Source organism: Psammomys obesus, unplaced genomic scaffold, assembly GCF_907164565.1.
Source record: "Psammomys obesus unplaced genomic scaffold, mPsaObe1.curated_primary_1811, whole genome shotgun sequence".
NCBI lineage: Eukaryota > Metazoa > Chordata > Mammalia > Rodentia > Muridae > Psammomys > Psammomys obesus.
Window position 1 is genome coordinate 1,965,136 of NW_026596064.1, and position 18,544 is coordinate 1,983,679.

The following is an 18,544-nucleotide window of genomic DNA, read 5'->3' on the forward strand; positions in this document are numbered from 1 at the left end:
CTCCCATGCTATGAGAAGCTAATGTTCAGATATGCTGCTGACTCTCAGGGCTCCTTCCCTGGAATTCCTCTCCCATCCCAAAGTGTGAGTTAGGCAAGATCTGTTGCAGCTGGAACAGGCTCCACCTTGAGGAAGAGGGGGATCAGGGTGGGGTCCACTTCAGCATCCCCTCTTCAAGCAGCTGCAGACTGCTCTTTCAGGAAAAGTTACACTGAACAAGAAAATGGCTGCATTAAGTGCTGGGTACAGTGTACAAGAGTGAATGGGCCAAAGGTCCTCTGCTCAGAAGCTCTTGAGGGAGGTCGTGAATGGGGAGTTTAGAGGTCTTGCTAGGGAAAGGATCCAAGCTGAGAGGAGCATTCAGGCCTTTGGAAGGCCAGGCTGTTTCTTCTGAACTCTCAAAGAAACCCCTCAGTTGCCAAGAGCCTCATTTTCTTCAGACGCACAAGGGTACTGCCATGCCCAGTGTCCTGCTTCATCCATGTGAAGAAGGTCAGAGGCTGCTCAGGGACAAACATGTCACTATTAATCTGATCTTTTTTTTTTTTTTTTTTCTCAGGCAAACTCAGAACCCGTTCTGGACCCACAGCAGATCCAAGCCTTTGACCAGCTCTGCCGGCTCTACAGAGGAAGTTCTCGGGTAATGTTTGTTCGGTTGATGCTTCTGTTTCCAATTTGGAATTACCCGTTTGGGGAAGGCGGTGTCTTAGAGTCCTGCCGCTAGCTCCAGCTTGAGAAGGTGCCTGTCATACCTGTTCTGACAACATGGCCCACCATTCCTGGCCCCAAGAGCACTCAGAATTTGGTAAAAGGGCAAAGGCAGTAGAGAGGCATCTGTTACCTCTCCCAGGCTGCGAGGACACAGAAAGCCCATGTGTGGCCTGTCTCTGTAGAGGACAAGCCAGAGCCTGTTTCCTCCTTCAGGAGGCCTTTGTGTATATCCAAGACTGCCAGATCTGCCCTGTGGCCAGGGCCCCCTCAACATCTGCTTTCTTGAATTTATTGCATGAACAAAATGGAAGTCTAAATGCAGGAAGCCAAAAGGCTTATAAACTTACTTCAACATGGTTGCTCCAGGTCTGAACACTACTTCTGCACGCCAACCAGCAAGCAGAAAAAAAGAAAGGTGAAGCCTAGCTCTCTCTTTACGAGCAGTGGCTAGATGTTGTGCATAGTACGTCCCTTGTCTACAAGGCAGATCTGTGACCACCTCGCCAGCTACAGTGCAGACTGGGAAGAGTGGACATGGGCTGGACCTCTGGTCTGCAGAACTGGTAGGAGAGTGAGGCTACTAGCAGTCAGTACTGCACAGGCGTCCATAGCAGGCTCGCTTGTTCCCTGGGCTTTCCCTGCCCTTCCTTGCTTAGTGCCTGTCCAAGGAATGGCTCATGTCGCATCCAGTCATCAAGAGCATGGGCCTGGCGGTACCCTGGGCTCTTCATCCCAAGGAAGCCCTGGAAGCATCTTTTCTGCACTCCTAGACCTTTCCCCTCCATTCTGCCTGTGCTCTTGGTGAGCGTTCATCATTACCACAGAGGCCACACAATCTGGTTAGTGAGTGCCCCTCTAGTTCCTTCCCTTCTACAAGGCCCATGTTGGCCCCCAGCCACCTGATGGAGGGAACAAGAACTTGTCAGCACCTCCACTCTGAGTCACACCCAAATGTAGTAAGAATTTTGGAATTTTGGTTTCTTTAAAAACACAGAAATATTATAAAAATATATTTTCATTTTAATCCCAGGAGTAGGGGTATGGGCCTGATATGCAGCAGCCTACTATGATTTGCTTAGTGCTGTAGCAGAGGCGTGTTTTTTGCCAGGGGCAGCTAGTTTCTGTGATTGTGTAACATTTGGAATTTGGGGGACTTTCCAAAAAGTATATAAATGCTAGGACCCCAAGAAACTGTTAGATTATTGGTGAATTGTTGGTTGCTGTTGATTGTGGTTTATTAAGTAGTCGTGTGCAAAGAAGAAACAACAAGAAGAAAAAAATTAAGATGTCCTGGCCTCAAAGATCAAACTTACCGTACCCAAGGAGCTCAGTGCCCCTAATCAGCAGGAAGTAGTCTTAACGATAATGATGCCCCCTTTCAGACCTGACTTTATTCAGGGATCTCCTCTCTTTCCTCTTTATCCTTTTGTCTGTCTCATCTAGTGTTAGGTGGTTGAAAGGGAAGAAGAAAAGGGTGAAGGGTGGAAGAAAGAGCTCACACCCCAATCACACAAAGCCCAGTGCTTTTCTGGCTTGTCTAGTCCCAGGTGCCTCTGGGCGCCGTAGCCCTGCTCTCTATTCTCAGGCAGACACTGAGGAGAAAGTGGCATTCCTCTTGAGCAGTTGGTCTGGACAGAGGTTCTTATTTCTGGAAACTTCCAGACTCTCCCAAATGAGACCCTGCAGTTTTACTGAACTGACTGGTATCATTCTTACCTGTCCCTGCTTGCCACCAAGCTCAGACCAGGTACAGGAGTCAGAATCACCATTATGTTTCACATACTGAGCCCTTCTTACTCAGGGCCTGTGTTTCCCTAGTCACGAAGTTACAGGAGGAAGGTTCAGTAAGGCTCTTGCCTAAGAAATAGGAGCCATGTTTGTGGTCGGTCTCTCTGCCCTGGGTCAGAATGTAGACAGAAACCCCTCAGTATAGTGTCTATCACCTGTTGTTGGAAACCTTGGGCATGATCTCCTCACAGAGCAGTCTCAAGCTGGGCAGGTTCCAGGGGCCGAGAGTGTGGTGGGATGGAGCTCATGAACAAGAAGTGTCTCTCCCCTGCAGGGTATCCGAGGAGGCCCTGGCCCTCTGCATGAGCCAGCCAGCCCCACACGCTGCCTTCCAGGCTGAAGGCTCACAGTCAGAGTATGAGCCTGGAGTTACTGAGTGCCCTGGTGTGCTGTCTGCTACTGTGATAAATACCATGCCAAAAGCGTGGCTTCTTACAGCTCACAGGGTGCAGTCCATCATCAAGGGAAGCCAGGGCAGGAAGCCAGGGCAGGACTTGAATAGATACCGTGAGGAGTGCCGCTTTCTGGCTTCTTCTCTAGTGACCGCTGCTACTCTTCTACCCAGCCTAGGCCCACCTGCCTGGGAATGGCACCACTACAGTGGGCCAGGCCCACCCACATCAATTAACAATAAAGGAAATGCCCCACAGACCTACCCACAGGCCAGTCTGATGGAGGTAGTTCTTCAGTTGTAGTTCCCTCTTGCCAGGTGGCCAGTTGTGTCAGGATGACAGCTGACGCCGACTGTGACAGTGAGCATGCCACACTCCATGGCTGTACTGCTGAGCCAGGACTAAGGACTGGCTCAGTTTTGATAGACTGGTCCTCCAGGGCCTCCCTCGGCTCCCTGAGTAGTGTAGCCACCGGTTACACACTGTCAAGCAAATGGCAACATGAGCTCTGTACCGTTGCTGCCAGTGTGGTGGCAGACTCCTTGCCAGAGGTAGAACGGCTAGAAGTCAGGGCAGCTAAGCAGAGCACAGGTGGTGGGCCTGTCGCCTCCAGAAGGCAAGACCACAGGCAGCTTGGCCAAATAGAGATTGCCATGTGTATCTGAGTCTGAATCCTGCCCTATCACTCACTCCCGGGCGGGCCAGTCACTCCTCAGCTTCTGTGAAGGACTGGACATGCCACCCATGCAAAGCACCCAGCCTGTCTGACAGCTGCCTGAGGCTTGCAGACATTCCCAGGCACGAGTTACACCAGGAGACAGATGCACACATGGTCACCTTGAAGCGTTGGAAGGCTCCCTGCTACGGCACCTCTCTTTGGGGAGTCCGTACAGAAGGCAGTTACGGCCCTCCCTAAAGCTTCGGCAGCTCTCCTGAGAAGAGTGGCCGTGAGCACCGTGCTCCAGCTCCAGCTCCCATCCACTGTTCCGGGAAGCTTGCACCTTGGCCCTGAGTTTCCCTCTCAAGTTAGCACTGTGGGAGACTGCAGGTGTTGCTTAGCAGGCTGAGGTCTCCATTCCCGGGTGTGCACTCATCTCTGATTGTGGAGGGCATCTGAGCGCCAGGCTGTTGGCTCTGACTTGCAGAAAGCCAGCTAGGTGACAGGCAACTGAGTATACAACCTAGCTTTGCAGTGGGCTGGCAGGATTGTCTCCTGGCAGGTTTTCCAGAGCTAAGCCACTGACAGGACAGGAGTATTGCTAACGCCATTGGTGGAGACATACAGCTGCAGCCAGAAGGGCATGTTTGGAGGAGGGGTGGGATCCACGCATGCTACTCTGGATCCCAAATTCAATTGGTGGCCAGAGGTCCAGGTTACCACAGAGAGAGGTCCGGGCCAGTGGTAATTCTGGGAGAAGGTGCCCAAAAGGAAGCCTGTGGGAGGGATGTGCCAAGAAGAGAGTCTACAGGGAGGCTGTGCACAGGGAGGGCCGCTATGCCTGCAGTAGTCCCTACCCAGGCCCAGTCATGTGCCAAGGCACACCCTTTCATGAGACATGACCTTGGGCTCCAAACCCAGGCTTTTTCACACTTTTTCATGAATCCAGAGGACCCCCTCTCCATCTCTGTCCGAACACAGGTCCGCCCACACCTCATGTGCTTCTCTTTGCAGCTGGCTCTCCTCATGGAACTCTCCCAGAACCGTGGGGACAGCTACAGGCCATTTGCTGGCTCCCAGAGCAGCTCTGCTTTCAACAGCATCTTCCAGAATGAGAACTTCCAGCTGCAGCTCGCGCCCCCGCCTGTGGCTGAAGACTGAGGCCTCCCTGGAAGAGCCCAGTGCTGTGGAAGGCAGGAGAGGACCCTGAACAGACTCAGCCTCTGCCTCCCACACTCCTGCACAGAGACCCAAGGAGGGCTCTCCAGCCCACCCCGCCACCCTCCCGTCTCAGTGTAGTGTCCCTGCTGCAGCGTCAGTCCAGCAGACAGGCCGGTTTCATTTTGCTCGGAATATTACCTTTGTCCTGCCCAGCCCTTTAGAAAATAGCAGTTACCCAGTGGCATTCGGTGTAAGTAACATGGGGTGGGGCGCACGGCAGCTGTGGAGAGCAAAGTGTGGCCTGGAGAGAGCAGCAGCCTGGGAAGCAGGCATCCCTGTTGATATGTTCATGTAAAGCTCATCCGAGCAGGAGGCCTGCCCTGCAAAACAATAAATGTCTCCGTGTTTGAGTCCTGCCTGTCTCTCTCTGTTTGAATCCCTCATGCCTGCCAGTCTCCTGTCTGTCACTCTATCCAGGCAGGGACCCTCATACTCTTCAAATAAACCGCTCCGTCACAGGCCTCAACAACCAGGCATTCCCATGGCTGGTTCAGGGCAGCCAAGGAGAGGAAGGCTTAGGCATGTTGGGTCCTGGGCCTTTATGTCATTGTGTAGCAGACATGGCAGGTCACCCAGAGACCCAGGTGGCCAATGCCATTGGTTCAACTCTTACGGACAGCTAAGCAAACCCACAAGAAATAGATGTGCAGAGCAGACACACAGAAAGCAGAGCCTGCTTCTGCCTCGGGCCTGTGGAGTAGCACCTCCCAAGAGCTGCAAAGGCTCTGCCTCCAGAAGAGGGTGCAGGGTGGTACTTCCCGCCTGAGGGGAGTGCATGGAGACCCTCTGATTGGCAGGCAAGGCTCAGAGATGAGTACTTTAAGCAACCGACACACAGAAGCATTAGCACAGGGTTCTAAGAGGACCCCTGCCTCATTTGGGATAGATCAGGTGTCGCCTCTAAATACCCAGCTCTGATATACTAAGGTTGTAGCAGGCCTAAACTGAGGTCCCTATACCTCTCCTAACACTTAGGTTTCACTGAGTATTGTCTTGTTGCATGGAGACAAACTCACCTGAAGGAGTCTCTGGAGATGCAAATGCTGTCTCTGTGGACCTCATGATGGCACTTTCTAGGAGGCATGAGGTGTGAAGCCAAACTCAGAAGACGGGCAGCCTTAGGGCTGGCTCCCAGCTGTCTGTCTCAATTTCATCCGTTTGTTTTCTGGTGTGCACATGCCCCAGTTGCTCTTTGCTTTATTTCCTCAGGGCAGGTCTTTCTCTGACGCAGAGCTCAATGATTTGCCTAAGCTGGAAGACCGCAGAGCTTCCAGGATCCATCTACCTGCCTCTCCAGGCTGGAGTTCCAGGCACATACAGGTTCTGGGGATTCAGAGTCGGGTCCTCGTGCTTGCATAGCAAGCACTCACCACAGGGCCATCTCCCCCCCCCCCCCCGCCCCCAGCCACATTTCTGGGTCCCATTCTGCCTCTTAGCTGCCACAGGAGGGGGAGGAACTGTCCTACAGACCCCTAAGCTGTTCCTTGAGAGTGCAGGCCCTGGCGCATACGTAAGCCACACTGGCATCTGGGGTGGCAAGGGCATGGTCACAGCTGACAGGGCAGGTGCCCGTCTGCAGAACTGTGTGACAGTTGTAAGGCTCCAGCCTTAAGGGCAGACAGCCAGAGAAAGTGCTGCTGCAAATGCTGGAGAGAGACACCAGCAGGGACAGCACTGGGCTGCCAGCCAGGAGCTGGGCTCTGGGCTCAGCCCCATACTGCCCTTCTCAGCTCCCCCAGGCTGAAGAAGGCCGTCAGATCCTCGGAAAAGCTCCAGCCACAGCCACAGTCTCGGGGATGTACGAGAAAAGGTTTTACAAAGGTGTGGCCCAATCTGGCTGCCAGGAGGAGGGGAGGGAGTGCTGCCAGAAGAACGCCAGCTCATCCGTGGTGAATGCTTTAGTGGATAAATAATTCACAACTTTGGGGATCCTTTTAGAGCAGTGTTTCCACTCCGCTCAGTCTGCGGAAGATGGTTCCCAAAGCTGCAGCTGTGCCCAGAGCACAAGAAAGGTCTCCTGGAGCGTGGCCTTCTGGGTAGGTCGGGACCACTCCAGGGAAGCTCGGAACACAGCTGAGCTCCTGGGGCCGCCCCAGCATGGATGTGCACATCCCTACCTCCCTCCTCCCCAGGGCACTCAGGTCCCTCTTTGTGCTTCAGGCTCTTCCATAACATCCTCTGAAGCTTTTCTCAGGCCTTCCCACTCCCCGCAGGGAGACAATACTTGGCTCTCACCTTGTCAGTGCTCCCCGTGCACTGTTCATGAGGCTTGATAATCCCCCTGCCTCTATTTCTGCTCAGGGCAGGAGGGTATGCTCTCTGTTCTGCTAGCACAGTCAGTAGATTATGAGTGACTAGCCATGTGCCAGGCTCTGCTTCAAGCAGGAGGTGTCACTGCTGTTGCCTAAAGTCACCGTTTTCCTCAGGTGTGGACAGAGATGTTTACAGACCCTGGGTATAACATAAACCTATCAGGTCAAGCACATAGAGATGACCTGCATGGCAGATTCTCCAGCCCCAGGTCAGCCAATAGCCTGACTCTTAACAGCACAGATATTTGCATGATCAGTGGGGATTATACACAGGTTCTTCTGTTTGTCTGTCTGTCTGTCTGTGCTGCCCATGTCATATACTCACACCTGAACAGCATTCCATTGTGACATTCCATTGTGGATGGGCCTCTAAGGCAATAGACGCTGACTCATTACCATTCTTGTGTCTGACTTTTGTGAACATTCCTGCATCTCTCTTAGTTATGGACTTGGAAATGATTTTGCAGTCCCAGGGATGCTGAGTGACTTTCTGAATGTGCGTATGAAGTTGAAGATCCAGAAGCATAGATGGATAGAAATCCTTCACACGCCACCTACCCCGAACTCCTTTCCTGAGTTTACCTCTAAGACCAAGGCTCTGTCATCAGCCTCCTGCCCATTACAGCCAGGGAGTAGTTGGCTTCTGGTCATGGCAGGAGCCACTGTAAGGCTCCTGGTTGGGGCTGGGTGCAGCTGGGACTGGAGGGGTAGGCTAGCTTCACACTACAGCACTTTCTATAACTGAGAAGCTAGTACTCACCATTCCTGTCATCTCCTCCCTTAGAATGAGAAAGTTGAAGCTGGGTTCTAAGAGACTTAAAAGGTCACATCTCAGCCCTCAAATGGGCTGAGGACCTTGTAACATGCCTTATCTGGCCCCTTCCTCTAGAAGAGTGAGTTGGCCCATCATTCAACATTCCCATGCCCTACTTTATCTTCACCTATGTTGGAAATTCCCAGCCAACTCCCCCTGCCGCTGCTGTGCCACTGCTGAGTCCCCAGGGCTGAGACAGACTGGGGTCCACGTAGACGATCAGGGAAACCAGGACACATGAGGCATCCATGGCCTCTCTGTGACCGTAGGACCAAACTGTGAGATGGAACCAACCTCTGACCTCCAGTAATCTGAAGGAGCCACAGCAAATCCTAGTTGGTCCCAACTGACTAGTCCTGGCCTTGCAGTGATTTGTCCAGAGACATCCACTGCTGGCTCTGTGTTTACCTAGAGTCTGAAGTTCCTTGAGAAACCTAGATTGTAGGTGTCTTCTGCATCCACTCAATGCAGCCTCTAAATTATGCTGGGGTCATCTCCTTATTCTAGATTCACAGCCATAATAGATGCCCTGTGCACATCACATCTGGGCTTGCAGGCCTTGCTGGAGCCATCCAATACCCGTGGCCTTGTCTTCCCAAGGGCTCTTGGGCTCTGTCCAGCCTCTGCTCTTGCTGATACTGTTACAGTTTGCTATGAAATCCCAAATCCCACCTGTTGGTTTCTGATACATGGATGTTCAGGGGTGGAGCTTAGGGAGCAACTGGATCCTGGGAGCCCTGATCTTATGGGTAGAATAATTTTTTCCATGTGATGGCATTATTGGGAGGTGAGGCATGCTCTAGAAAGATACATCTTGTGCCAGGTCCTTCCTGTGGCTCTCTGCTTCCTGGCTGCCACAGGTGAGCAGCTCGTCTCTCTGTCACACCCTTCTGCCATCTTGCTCTGCCTGAATATAGTCACCTTTCTGCCATCATGCTCTACCTCACCAGGGTCACCCTTTGGCCATCATGTTCTTTCTCTGCAACCATCTGGCCCTGGACTGGAATATCTGAAACCACGAACCAAATCATAGCTCGACTGCTTATAGTTGTTTGTTCTATCACAAGTACAGCTAACGAAGGCTGCAGTGGCTTTTCTAGGTCCCAGAAGTCAATAGGAGCATGGACGTTTCCTTTATGAACACTGGCAGTATGGTCTACCCAGGGAGATTCCAGACTGAGGACAGAAACTCAGCTCTTCTGCACGGGCCTGGACTCCAGCAAGTGCTCAGAGCAGGTGAGCAGTTCCCTGGAGCATTCTAACCCCCAGTGACACTGAAGAGTATCGACAGTGGAGGGTAATCAGAGGGAGCACCTGGGACAGGTGCTTCAGCAGCTAGTGGCGATGCCCCCCGTGAGGGCAGAGGGGCAAATGGAAGCAGCTGATTCACAAAATGCTAAGGTTGAAGCCCAGTTCCCAAAAGGAACGGTTCGATCAGGTGCCACGCCCCAAAGGAGACTGAATCCAAGCCTTGAGACCAGACCCAGGCTGAGCCAGCCTGGCAGGAAGCCAGTGTAACCTGGCAACAACATTGGAGGTTCCTGCAATGTCCCACATTCAACCAGGGCTGCTCTCTTGGGCACCCCAAGTGTGAGGCCACAGCAGCCACAGGCTGGGCTTGCGTGAGGGGGTAGGAAACTGTATGGTGGTGTTTGCTCATGGGAGCAGTGAGGGGTGCAGGCTCTGTCCCCATTGCTGCCCTGCCATGTGAACTTTACATTTGGCTTAAGTTTTATCTTCAGCCAAAACATGCACGCGCACGCGCGCACGCGCACACACACACACACACACACACACACACACACACACACGAGTTGTTAGGGACAGTGAAGAAGCCACTGAGATGCTTGTGAACCATGGGTGCCTAGGACCTGCAGCGCGCCCCACGTCCACAGTGCTGGCATTTGCCACCTCATGAGGAACCAGATCTCTGCACCGAGAGAGATGGTCTGGAGTTTCACCAGGTAGCTTTCTCATCCTTCATCTCCAGGTTTCTCAGGCAGTCACTGGTGGGAAACGCAGGAAGACTTCGTCTGGCCCACAAGCCCCCAGGGTAGTTGGAGCACCTGGGACAGGTGCTTCAGCAGTGACATTCTTCAGCAGAAGTCACTTAGCTCCAGACTCCCAGCAACTCATACACTCAGATACACAGGAATGTAGCCATTGCTTGGGCCACACCCCACTTTGACCAGACACAGTGAAGTGAGGTACTGCCTGTCCTCCATTTTCAATGGGTTTTTAGCTATGGAAATACAGGTTCATTTTAGAAAACGCCAAAACGTAACAAAAACCACCTGGCTATCTCAGCATCCTTATCAGGTCTTCTTACATGCCCCTCCATCATGTCTCCCTGGCTCCTGAGGACCTCCACCTGACCATCTCCCCTCAAACTCAGCTGCCAAGAGGCAGGTCCCATCTTACCCTCTTCATTCAGTGCTGAGCATTAAAGGCATTAGCTGTTCCCAGGTTGTAATGAGGACAAGAGGCTGGCCCGCTTTACTGAAGAAGTGTGGGCAGTCAGCACTTGGAAGATGCCTTCCCGAATGTGGCAGTACAATTATGCAGAGTTAAATTAGTGAGCCGCACATGCAGATGAGATTCGCTGTCAGCAGGAATTCCCCAGGAAAACAAGCTGGTGCTCCCGAAAAACAGAGCCAACCTAGCGTACAGGCCAAGATGTGACTGAAACGAAAAAAGCAATGGACCGAGCTGAATGTTGAGCTCCTGGGAAACACTGCTCGTGAGCACACATGCACTAACCAGCAGATGATCCTGCTACACAGAAAGGAAAAGCTAAACCATACCCCTGCTCCGGCGCTGTCTGCTGGCACTGTGGGGTGAGCCACAAGGCTCGGGCAGTGCTCACTGGGTTATAGACAGCAATGGAGTAATGCAAGCAAAGGGCCGTGAGTGTGGCCTCCTGGGCTGGTGTTCTGGGTTCAGATCCCAGCCTGACTAATGAACAGTGCCACAGTGGTGCTTTCTGAGCTGCCCTGGTTTGCACAGCGGTGTATGAAGTCTGTTGGAAGTGGTAAGGCAGCAGCAGGAACTCGGGGGAAGTGTTACTGATGTTCTTTACCAGCAGTCCCCAGGGAGGCTGTCCCCCAGACATAATCCCAGAAGCTGGCATGCTGGGTTTCTGGGGCCTGGAGAGGCAGCCCAGCAATTAGGGGCACCTCTCCCAGAGGACCCAAGTTCAATTCCTGGTATCCACGTGGCAGATCGCATAGGGTTCACCTTAGACCTGAAACAATTCCTCCTTTTCTCTGTAACTCCAGTTCCAAGAGATCCAACCCCCTCACACAGAGGGCCACGCAGGCAGAACACCAATGCCCAGAAAATAAAATCAAATCATTAAACTAATTTAAAAAACTGAGTTTCTGGACTCGCCATACTGAGGCACGACCCGGGCCCATGGGGTAGTAGCACCCTTCCTTACTCGACCTCTAATCACAACTGTCTTACACAGTGCTTGCGAACTGGAGAGGGGGCCTAAGTTGACGTGGAAAATGCTATTTACAGGGTGATGCCATTTTTACTCAGTATAAACCTAATGGGAATCAACCTAGAAGTTTTCACATGGAGCTCTCACATGCTTGTGAGAATGATACTTAGCCACCCTCCATCAAGTTTTGGAAAGTTTAAATTAGCAAGGGGCATGAACTGCTTATGTCCTAGTACACAGTAAACACTTGATACAAAAAACTCAAACAGCAATTTTGTTCTAGTACAAAAGGAAAACCACATTTATTGTACAGCAGTATTTTCCTAAAGTTGAGCTGTCTTGGGAAAACAGAATCTAAGTTTAGGAAATTACAGAGGGGTCAACATTGTGCTTAAACTCCAAAACAGGTTCAGAGGAACCCAGCACAGCACGTGACTTCTGCAAGGCAAGGACAGCCTTCACACATATGCAGACAGTGACGTGGAAGCCCTTCAGACCCCAGGCAGGCTTCCAGCTGCTTCACCTCAGCAGCAGACATCCCTCCGTGGACGGCATCGGCCCTTCCAGTACACCCGCACTCAGGCACCATAGACAAGGTGAGATTAGGAAACAGATTCATTGTGAGAAATGCCCTTGTGTGTATTCTGAGGTTTAAGATGGCGTTTGGGGCTGTGGGGTACAGAAAAGGTGAATGCCGCCCCCTCACCTCTCAGCTGCCCCTCTGTGGAGAGTGCAGTAACACGCTCCCACAAAGCCCCAGGGGACCCAGCCTCCGTCTGTCTAGTTCACAGCACCGCTGGACAAAGGGGAAGAAAACAGAATATTTCCCTCAAGTAAGAAGCCGAAACTTGACAATAAAGTCTTGCAAATAGGATTCGGGGGCAATCAAGAGCAGATGACAAATAGTGCTTTACTTAAATCTGTGCTGTTTTTTTTTTTTTGTTTGTTTGTTTGGTTTTTTGGCGTGGCAGTTATCTACACTGCCACGCATATATGGGTATTTTGACTTTCTAAAGTGTCTGGTTGCAATCAAATTTGCGTAAGAAGAATTTGTTCTGATCAACCCTAGAAAAACATAGTATTTCAAACAGGCAAGAAGGTGAGGTTGAGAAATGAAAGAGTATGCCCAAGAGACTATCAGACCCTAGATCATATCCCAAAGATTTGTCAGAAAACAACCATGTGGTTGTTCTGGACTGGTGGCTTAGGCTCTACATTGTGCTGAGGCATGTTGGGACACTGGCTCTGCACTGTGTTATAGTGTGTTGTGTTTGGACACTGTGGCTCAGGTTAGAGTCTGTTCTGTATTTTTGTTGCCTTGAGGAGTAGGTCTTTTCTTCTCAGAAAGCAACTGCTTTTCTTCAGGGTCAGCCTCACATTCTCATTTTATTCCTTAAATGATACAAGGCAAAAGAACACCTAGGTTTTAAAGTAAAGCCTTATTATTATGATTATTATTAGTTTTAGATATCAAATAGTTATCCCAAAAAGGACTTTAGTTGCAGTTCATTTCTCAGAAAAAATTATGGACGCACTTGAAGCTTAAAATCTTGGTTAGGTAAGAAAACTATACTCCACAGTCAGTGGGATTCCACCGGTACCTGACAACCTTTCAAAAGTGGCGACAGCGCCAGTGTGCCACGGAAGCCCAGCCACGTGGCACAAGCCTTGCCCTAGGCAAGCATTCTGTAAGGTCCAGTTTGCGAGCTCTCACCTCACTGTCCAAGTGTGAGTCAAAAGCCTACTGAACACGACTGTGCTTACCATCTGGTGCACGCTGCAGCTAAGTGTTTCTAAAGTGCCTATGAATACACGCATACAAATCAGCACTGTAATATCAGGATTATAGAGGAAGTCTTTCATAGAACATGGAACAGAGTCGGCCTAGAATTTAAGTTAAACTACACATTTATATTCTTTTCAGCTGACTTCAGAAGGCAAGCATAGAGAAATAATGCCGGCTTAATCATATTTCAGACAATTACTGGTATGAACAGTGGTAGGAGAATAAAACCAAAAACCTCTTGGTTGTGCTTAGTTAGAAAAGGCTGTTTTGAGATCTAAGAATGCAAGGAAATGTCTCCAACTTTATAAAACGGCAAGTGAAGCTTAGTGAGTTTGATTATAAAGAGATTGTGCAAATATTTCATGTGATCATCAATTGTTATTAAATCCAAAAAAATTTATCAGAAGTGTGGCAGATCTGAGTGGCAGCTACGGGGTTTAAAAAATGGGAACGTGGACAGAAGTCCTGCCTGGGAAAGGGCCAAGCTTCAGAACTGTGGCTATGGCCATGTGTTCCCATGGCTTTGGAGCCCGGTTGTAGACCCCAGTTAGCTTAGTATTCGTGGCAGTGGGACTGTAGATAGGAAAAGAGCAGTCAGAAGCCCTGCTGTGTGCCTGCCTCTCCTGGGCATCTGAGGCGCTCACCCACGGCACATTTGAAGACGGTGCCACTGCTGCCATCATGGTCCCAAGAGCCGGTTAAGAGATCTGCGGCTCATGGTATTTGGTTTCCATGCCAGCGAGGTGTCACAGACCTCAGGCAGGGCTCACTAGGTGTCCCCAGGCCATCCCAGGCCAGCAGAATGACTCTCCAGCCAAGACGTGGCTGCTCCCACCTGTCTTCCCCTGTACCTGCTGGTTCTTCTTGGTTTGAGTGTTCCCATTTGAGTAGGTGGAGATTTTTGCTACATTCTCATCTAGCTCAGGAAGTTTGGGAGGCCTGCAGAACATGGCCTCCCCACCTTGAGCACACACTAACAACACAGAGGGATCTGAGGAGATGCTGTCAACATAGCGAGGCCACGGCACATACTCAGACCGTCAGGATCTGAGAAGGTCCTCCCTGCAGCTCTGTGGCTCGTGTTTTCCCAGATCTGTACTGTCCTCACAGACAGACCTGGGGAAATGGCAGATAATAAGATCATGTGAGAATACACGGCAAACTAGGAAAAGAGTTTTGAAGAAAGCTACCTAAGAAAGAATTACTCACTATTTTGTTCGGGTAGAAGAACACATACAATGTGTGTGGATTCCAGTGTGGTAAAGTGAAGTGTTAGGTAAAACGTCCTCCTGACTCAGCAGTGAGCTATCGCAACTGTTTTTTTGCATTTGCATAAACTCCATGCATCATATAAAATTCTAGTCCATTTCTCATCTAAGCCATTCTAATGCTTCATACAAACAAACGAAGCAGAATTAATCAAACCTATTAGATTCATCCCTAATCCCTAAAGGACTGTCTCTTAGCATCTCCATGCTAACTAAAACTATTGTGTATTTTTTTTTTCTTAAGGTGTCAGATGTACCGCCCCCCAAATATAATACCTACAAAACTTAAATGCTTCTCCCTGACCTGAAAACAACCAAGAAGGGCGGTGACGCCTCGGATCTCACCTGGGCCAGCTCAGACAGCGAGGCAACTTTCTCAGCTGGCCCAAGCCAAGTCTGCTTCTCCTCTCCCTGGTTCCAAGAGCCTCCTGGTGCCATGAGCTGCGTGACTTGTGTCCTGTGCTATGGTGTGGCTCCTTTGTGGTAAGAACCAGGACTGGGACCTCCCGAATTCCCATCCCCCTGTACATGTGTGTACATACAGCTAAGGCTGGCCTGGACATGAACTAGAGAGGACCAGCCCTCCTCATGACCCGCAGTGCTGTTTCCTGAAGAGGGCTGCTCCCACCCCAAACCCAACAGGACAGAGGTGTCACATAACTCGCCCAAGGGAATCTGAGCAAGAGCCTTCAGCCCAAAGGGCGGGCCACTGGTAAAATATGGGTGGCTCCTCCGTGTGACCCACACGCTGTGGTCATGCCACCCTCAAAGTTCTCAGTGACATTAAGGCCGGCCTGCAACTCGTGACACCATGATGCTACATAGACAGTAGGATACGAAAGAAAACAGTGTCATTACAAGGTCACACCCAGCAGCAGACGCTGGACTGCTGAGGTTGGTAAGAGGGCTTGGAGAATGCCAAGAGGACTGGAGAAGGACGCATCAAACCAAAGCGCAGAAGCTCAGGGCGGGTCCCTGCCCTGGCCCAGACTACACCGTGGTTTCCATCGTCTCAATCACTTCCAGGTCAGACTGCGATGGGGAGAGGAGGGTGCACTCGTCGGGCTCCCAGCTGCTCTCGGGGCTGTAATCTTCCTCGGAACTCAGTTCCGCCCCTTCCTCTGTGTCCTCGTCGCAGGACTCCACGTAGTGAGCCCCGATTGCATTGATCCCCGAGTCCTCAGAACTGGAAGGGGAGGAGCAGTGACCCAGTTTCGGAGTGTCGCTCTCTTTAGAAATTAAGGCATCGTGTGCAGAGACCTCCTCGGGGCTCATCTTCTGGGAATGGGGCGCTGGCTGCTTCTGCACATAGCACATCTTCCCGTTGATACATTTAACCTGATAGTTGTCGATGAAGAGATCTGAGATCATACAGTACCTCGGCGAGTCGGGAGGAAGCGGAGGCTGGAAGACGGACGCAAGTTTCAGAAAGTGTTCGGTGAGGGAGACGGAGATCTGAATGGTGTTGGTGGGCTCTCGTGGCCTTGCAGGGATCTCTGTGCTCGGGAGCTGCTCCACGGGGGTCATGGGCTGGTACACATATTTGCCTGTGGACACACAAGATACAGCTGAAAGCTCAGACCACCACACATTCTGTGTCAGCAGAGCTGCGGCAGTCTGGTGCTGCAGCACATTTTGGTGACATCTAGATTGAGAGAGTAACAGCATCATCGCTCGGTCCGTCCTGTCCACTTCAGATCCAGCGTGTCACAGCAGTGTCCATGCGAGAAACCCAAAACACATTCTGAATTTTAACTTAGGAGGTACTCTCATAGAATGTCTGGCCAGTCTGGGGCCTTGGGTTCAACCACCTGTACTATTAGATAGATGGATGGATGGATGGAGCTGCTCCTATGGGCCTGGGGTGGATGGAGCTGCTCCTATGGGCCTGGGTGGAAAGATCATCCCGTAGCCCTCATCTTAAAACAATTCACCCAGCACACTGGACACAGTACCTAGAAACAATATGGTCAGTATAGGCTTGAAAGAAAACCGTACTATAGAACTGTAACTTCCTTTTTATCTCTGTAATTACCTCTATAATTTAGTACATGTTAATATTTTTAAAAACTAGAGGTACTTCAATGTAATACCAGAAATATGGGGGGGGGGCTGTCCTTTCCTAGGTGTCTGTGTTTTGACTTGGTTTCACTTACAGTTCTAGGGAAGGAACCCAGAGGTGAGTGTACGTTGCCGATGAGCTGTAGCGGAGGCCCTGGGTGATGTGCTTTAGTAAGTTTGCACACGTTATTCAGCAGGTAATAGCCTACTGGACTATAGCCTCCCGGCCACCCTGAACAGCAGGCGAAGGTTGGCTCTGTCCAAAGACCCAAAGTGAATCAACGGCATAAGGAGGAGGCGGTGTCTCCCAGACACCGATGCCACGGCCACTCCATAACTCAAACCAGGCGCTTGCTTGCAAGACACACACACACACACACACACACACACACACACACACACACAGCAGCCCAGCGGAGCATCTCTAACTCCTCTCTGCTCTCAGCCTTCAGCTGCTTCTCAGTCTGAAGCCTAGTACAAAGTTGTCTTAATGTGCCCGTTTCCACTTTCTCTTTATCTCTTTCATACATATGGAAAATCTGTCAAGTGCCAAACGTTAAGGACACAGATTCAAACTATCCAGTTTTAAGTCTAAAGTAATGGTTTCCCTATTATTACTAGAGACAGTGTCTTGATGTGTAGCCTTGACTAGCATAGGACTTGCTGTGTAGACTGGGCTGGCCTCAGACTCCCAGAGAGCCACCCACACCTACCTCCCGAGTACTAGAATTAAAGCAATTGCCACCACACCCAGCTTGTAAATCTAAAATTATCTTGTAATACAAAGCCAAAAGGGGTGGAGGAAGATGTCTCATTAGAGGAGCGTTTGCAATGCAGCCCTGCTGACCTGAGTTCAGGTCCCCAGAACCCATGTAAGAGGCGGTTGTGGTGGCCCGTGCGGGGAGAGGAAACACTCGCAGGAGCTTAAGGCTAGCTAACAGAACAGCAGCGAACAAGGAAGACCCACCCTCAGACAGGCTGGGATGGACACCCAAGGTCATTCTGTGACCTCCCTACGTGGGTGGGTGATGGTATACGCATGTGCGCATATACACACTGTCTACCTAGCTATCTAATCTATTATATTTTTTAAGTGCTAAAAGGAGGAGGGAAGCCCTGAGAAATCCGGAGACAAGAGCCACTGCCATGAGCATCCTCTTGTGTCCTTCCTGTTGGACGAGTACGTTTAGTCAGGCAGGGTCTCGTCCTTTGTGCACACTGTGGCAGCTTCTAAGCCTTAGTGCCGCTGGGATTTAGATCAGCTCTTCCTTTCCCAGATCTGTCCTGTGTGCCACAGCAGGGTTATCCTGGCCTCTCGACATTCATTCATTGACAAAACAACTCCTCCCTAGACAATAAAAAATTCAAGATGTTGTCCAATATCCCAAGGGGTCCTCTCCTGGGAGAGGATGGAGAATTTGTGACATCCTTGTAAGCATCTCGCTGCAGGGAAGTCACTCATGTTCCATTTCTTGGTCAGACTGGAAATGAAGTGGAATCCTCTTTGTAAGGAACACTGTCTTAGGTTCTCCTAGTGTTAAGGCATGGAAGAACGGCAGCTATGTGCAGTGTGCTGTGCCACGGACCACAGTGCTGGCCAGCCATCAATACCAGGCTGGACTGCAGGAAGTGATACTCAGAAATGTCCTCTGCTTCACCCTGAGATGCCATGTAGAAAAAGCACATTTGGAAAGCCTGCACAAAGACGAACCGTGCAGACCTCCTAGGCTGATAAAATCACAACTTGGAGCTGTGTGGTCGGTGAGGGAGCTCTCTGAGTTTAAAAGGGAAAAAAAGTTAGAATTCATTAGACCTGCCTGAGACACTGTTTAAAGCAGATCAGGCAGCTGGATTTCTCTATCCGCAAGAGCTCCTCAGCTCTCGAGGCAGAAGCAAATCGCTGTGAGTTTGAAGTCAGTTGGCCTGCATAGTAAGTTCTGGGCCAGCCACAGCTACACAGTGAGACTCTGAAGAAAGCAAGGGAGGGAGAAGACAGAGAAAGGGAGGGAGGGTGGGAATGAAAAAGAGAGGGAGAGAAGGAGAAACGAAGGAAGAAAAGAGGAATAAAGAAAAGTGAGAAGAAAAGAG

The 18,544-nt window shown here is 50.7% G+C and overlaps 2 protein-coding genes across 2 annotated transcripts in view; one reads left to right on the forward strand and one right to left on the reverse strand.

Annotated features, from left to right (window-relative positions):
• Positions 1–5,120, forward strand: part of Vps8 (VPS8 subunit of CORVET complex) — a 122,203-nt gene extending 117,083 nt beyond the window's left edge. Inside the window, exons 27-28 of the mRNA XM_055625215.1 lie at positions 560–640; positions 4,564–5,120. Of these exons, the coding sequence (XP_055481190.1) occupies positions 560–640; positions 4,564–4,710 (228 nt within the window). The 3' untranslated portion in view covers positions 4,711–5,120. The remainder of the gene's footprint in view (positions 1–559; positions 641–4,563) is intronic.
• A 6,499-nt stretch (positions 5,121–11,619) lies between these two features.
• The window catches only part of CUNH3orf70 (chromosome unknown C3orf70 homolog), a 43,434-nt gene continuing 36,509 nt past the window's right edge, over positions 11,620–18,544 (reverse strand). The window contains exon 2 of the mRNA XM_055625154.1: positions 11,620–15,942. Within this exon, the coding sequence (XP_055481129.1) occupies positions 15,386–15,942 (557 nt within the window). The 3' untranslated portion in view covers positions 11,620–15,385. The remainder of the gene's footprint in view (positions 15,943–18,544) is intronic.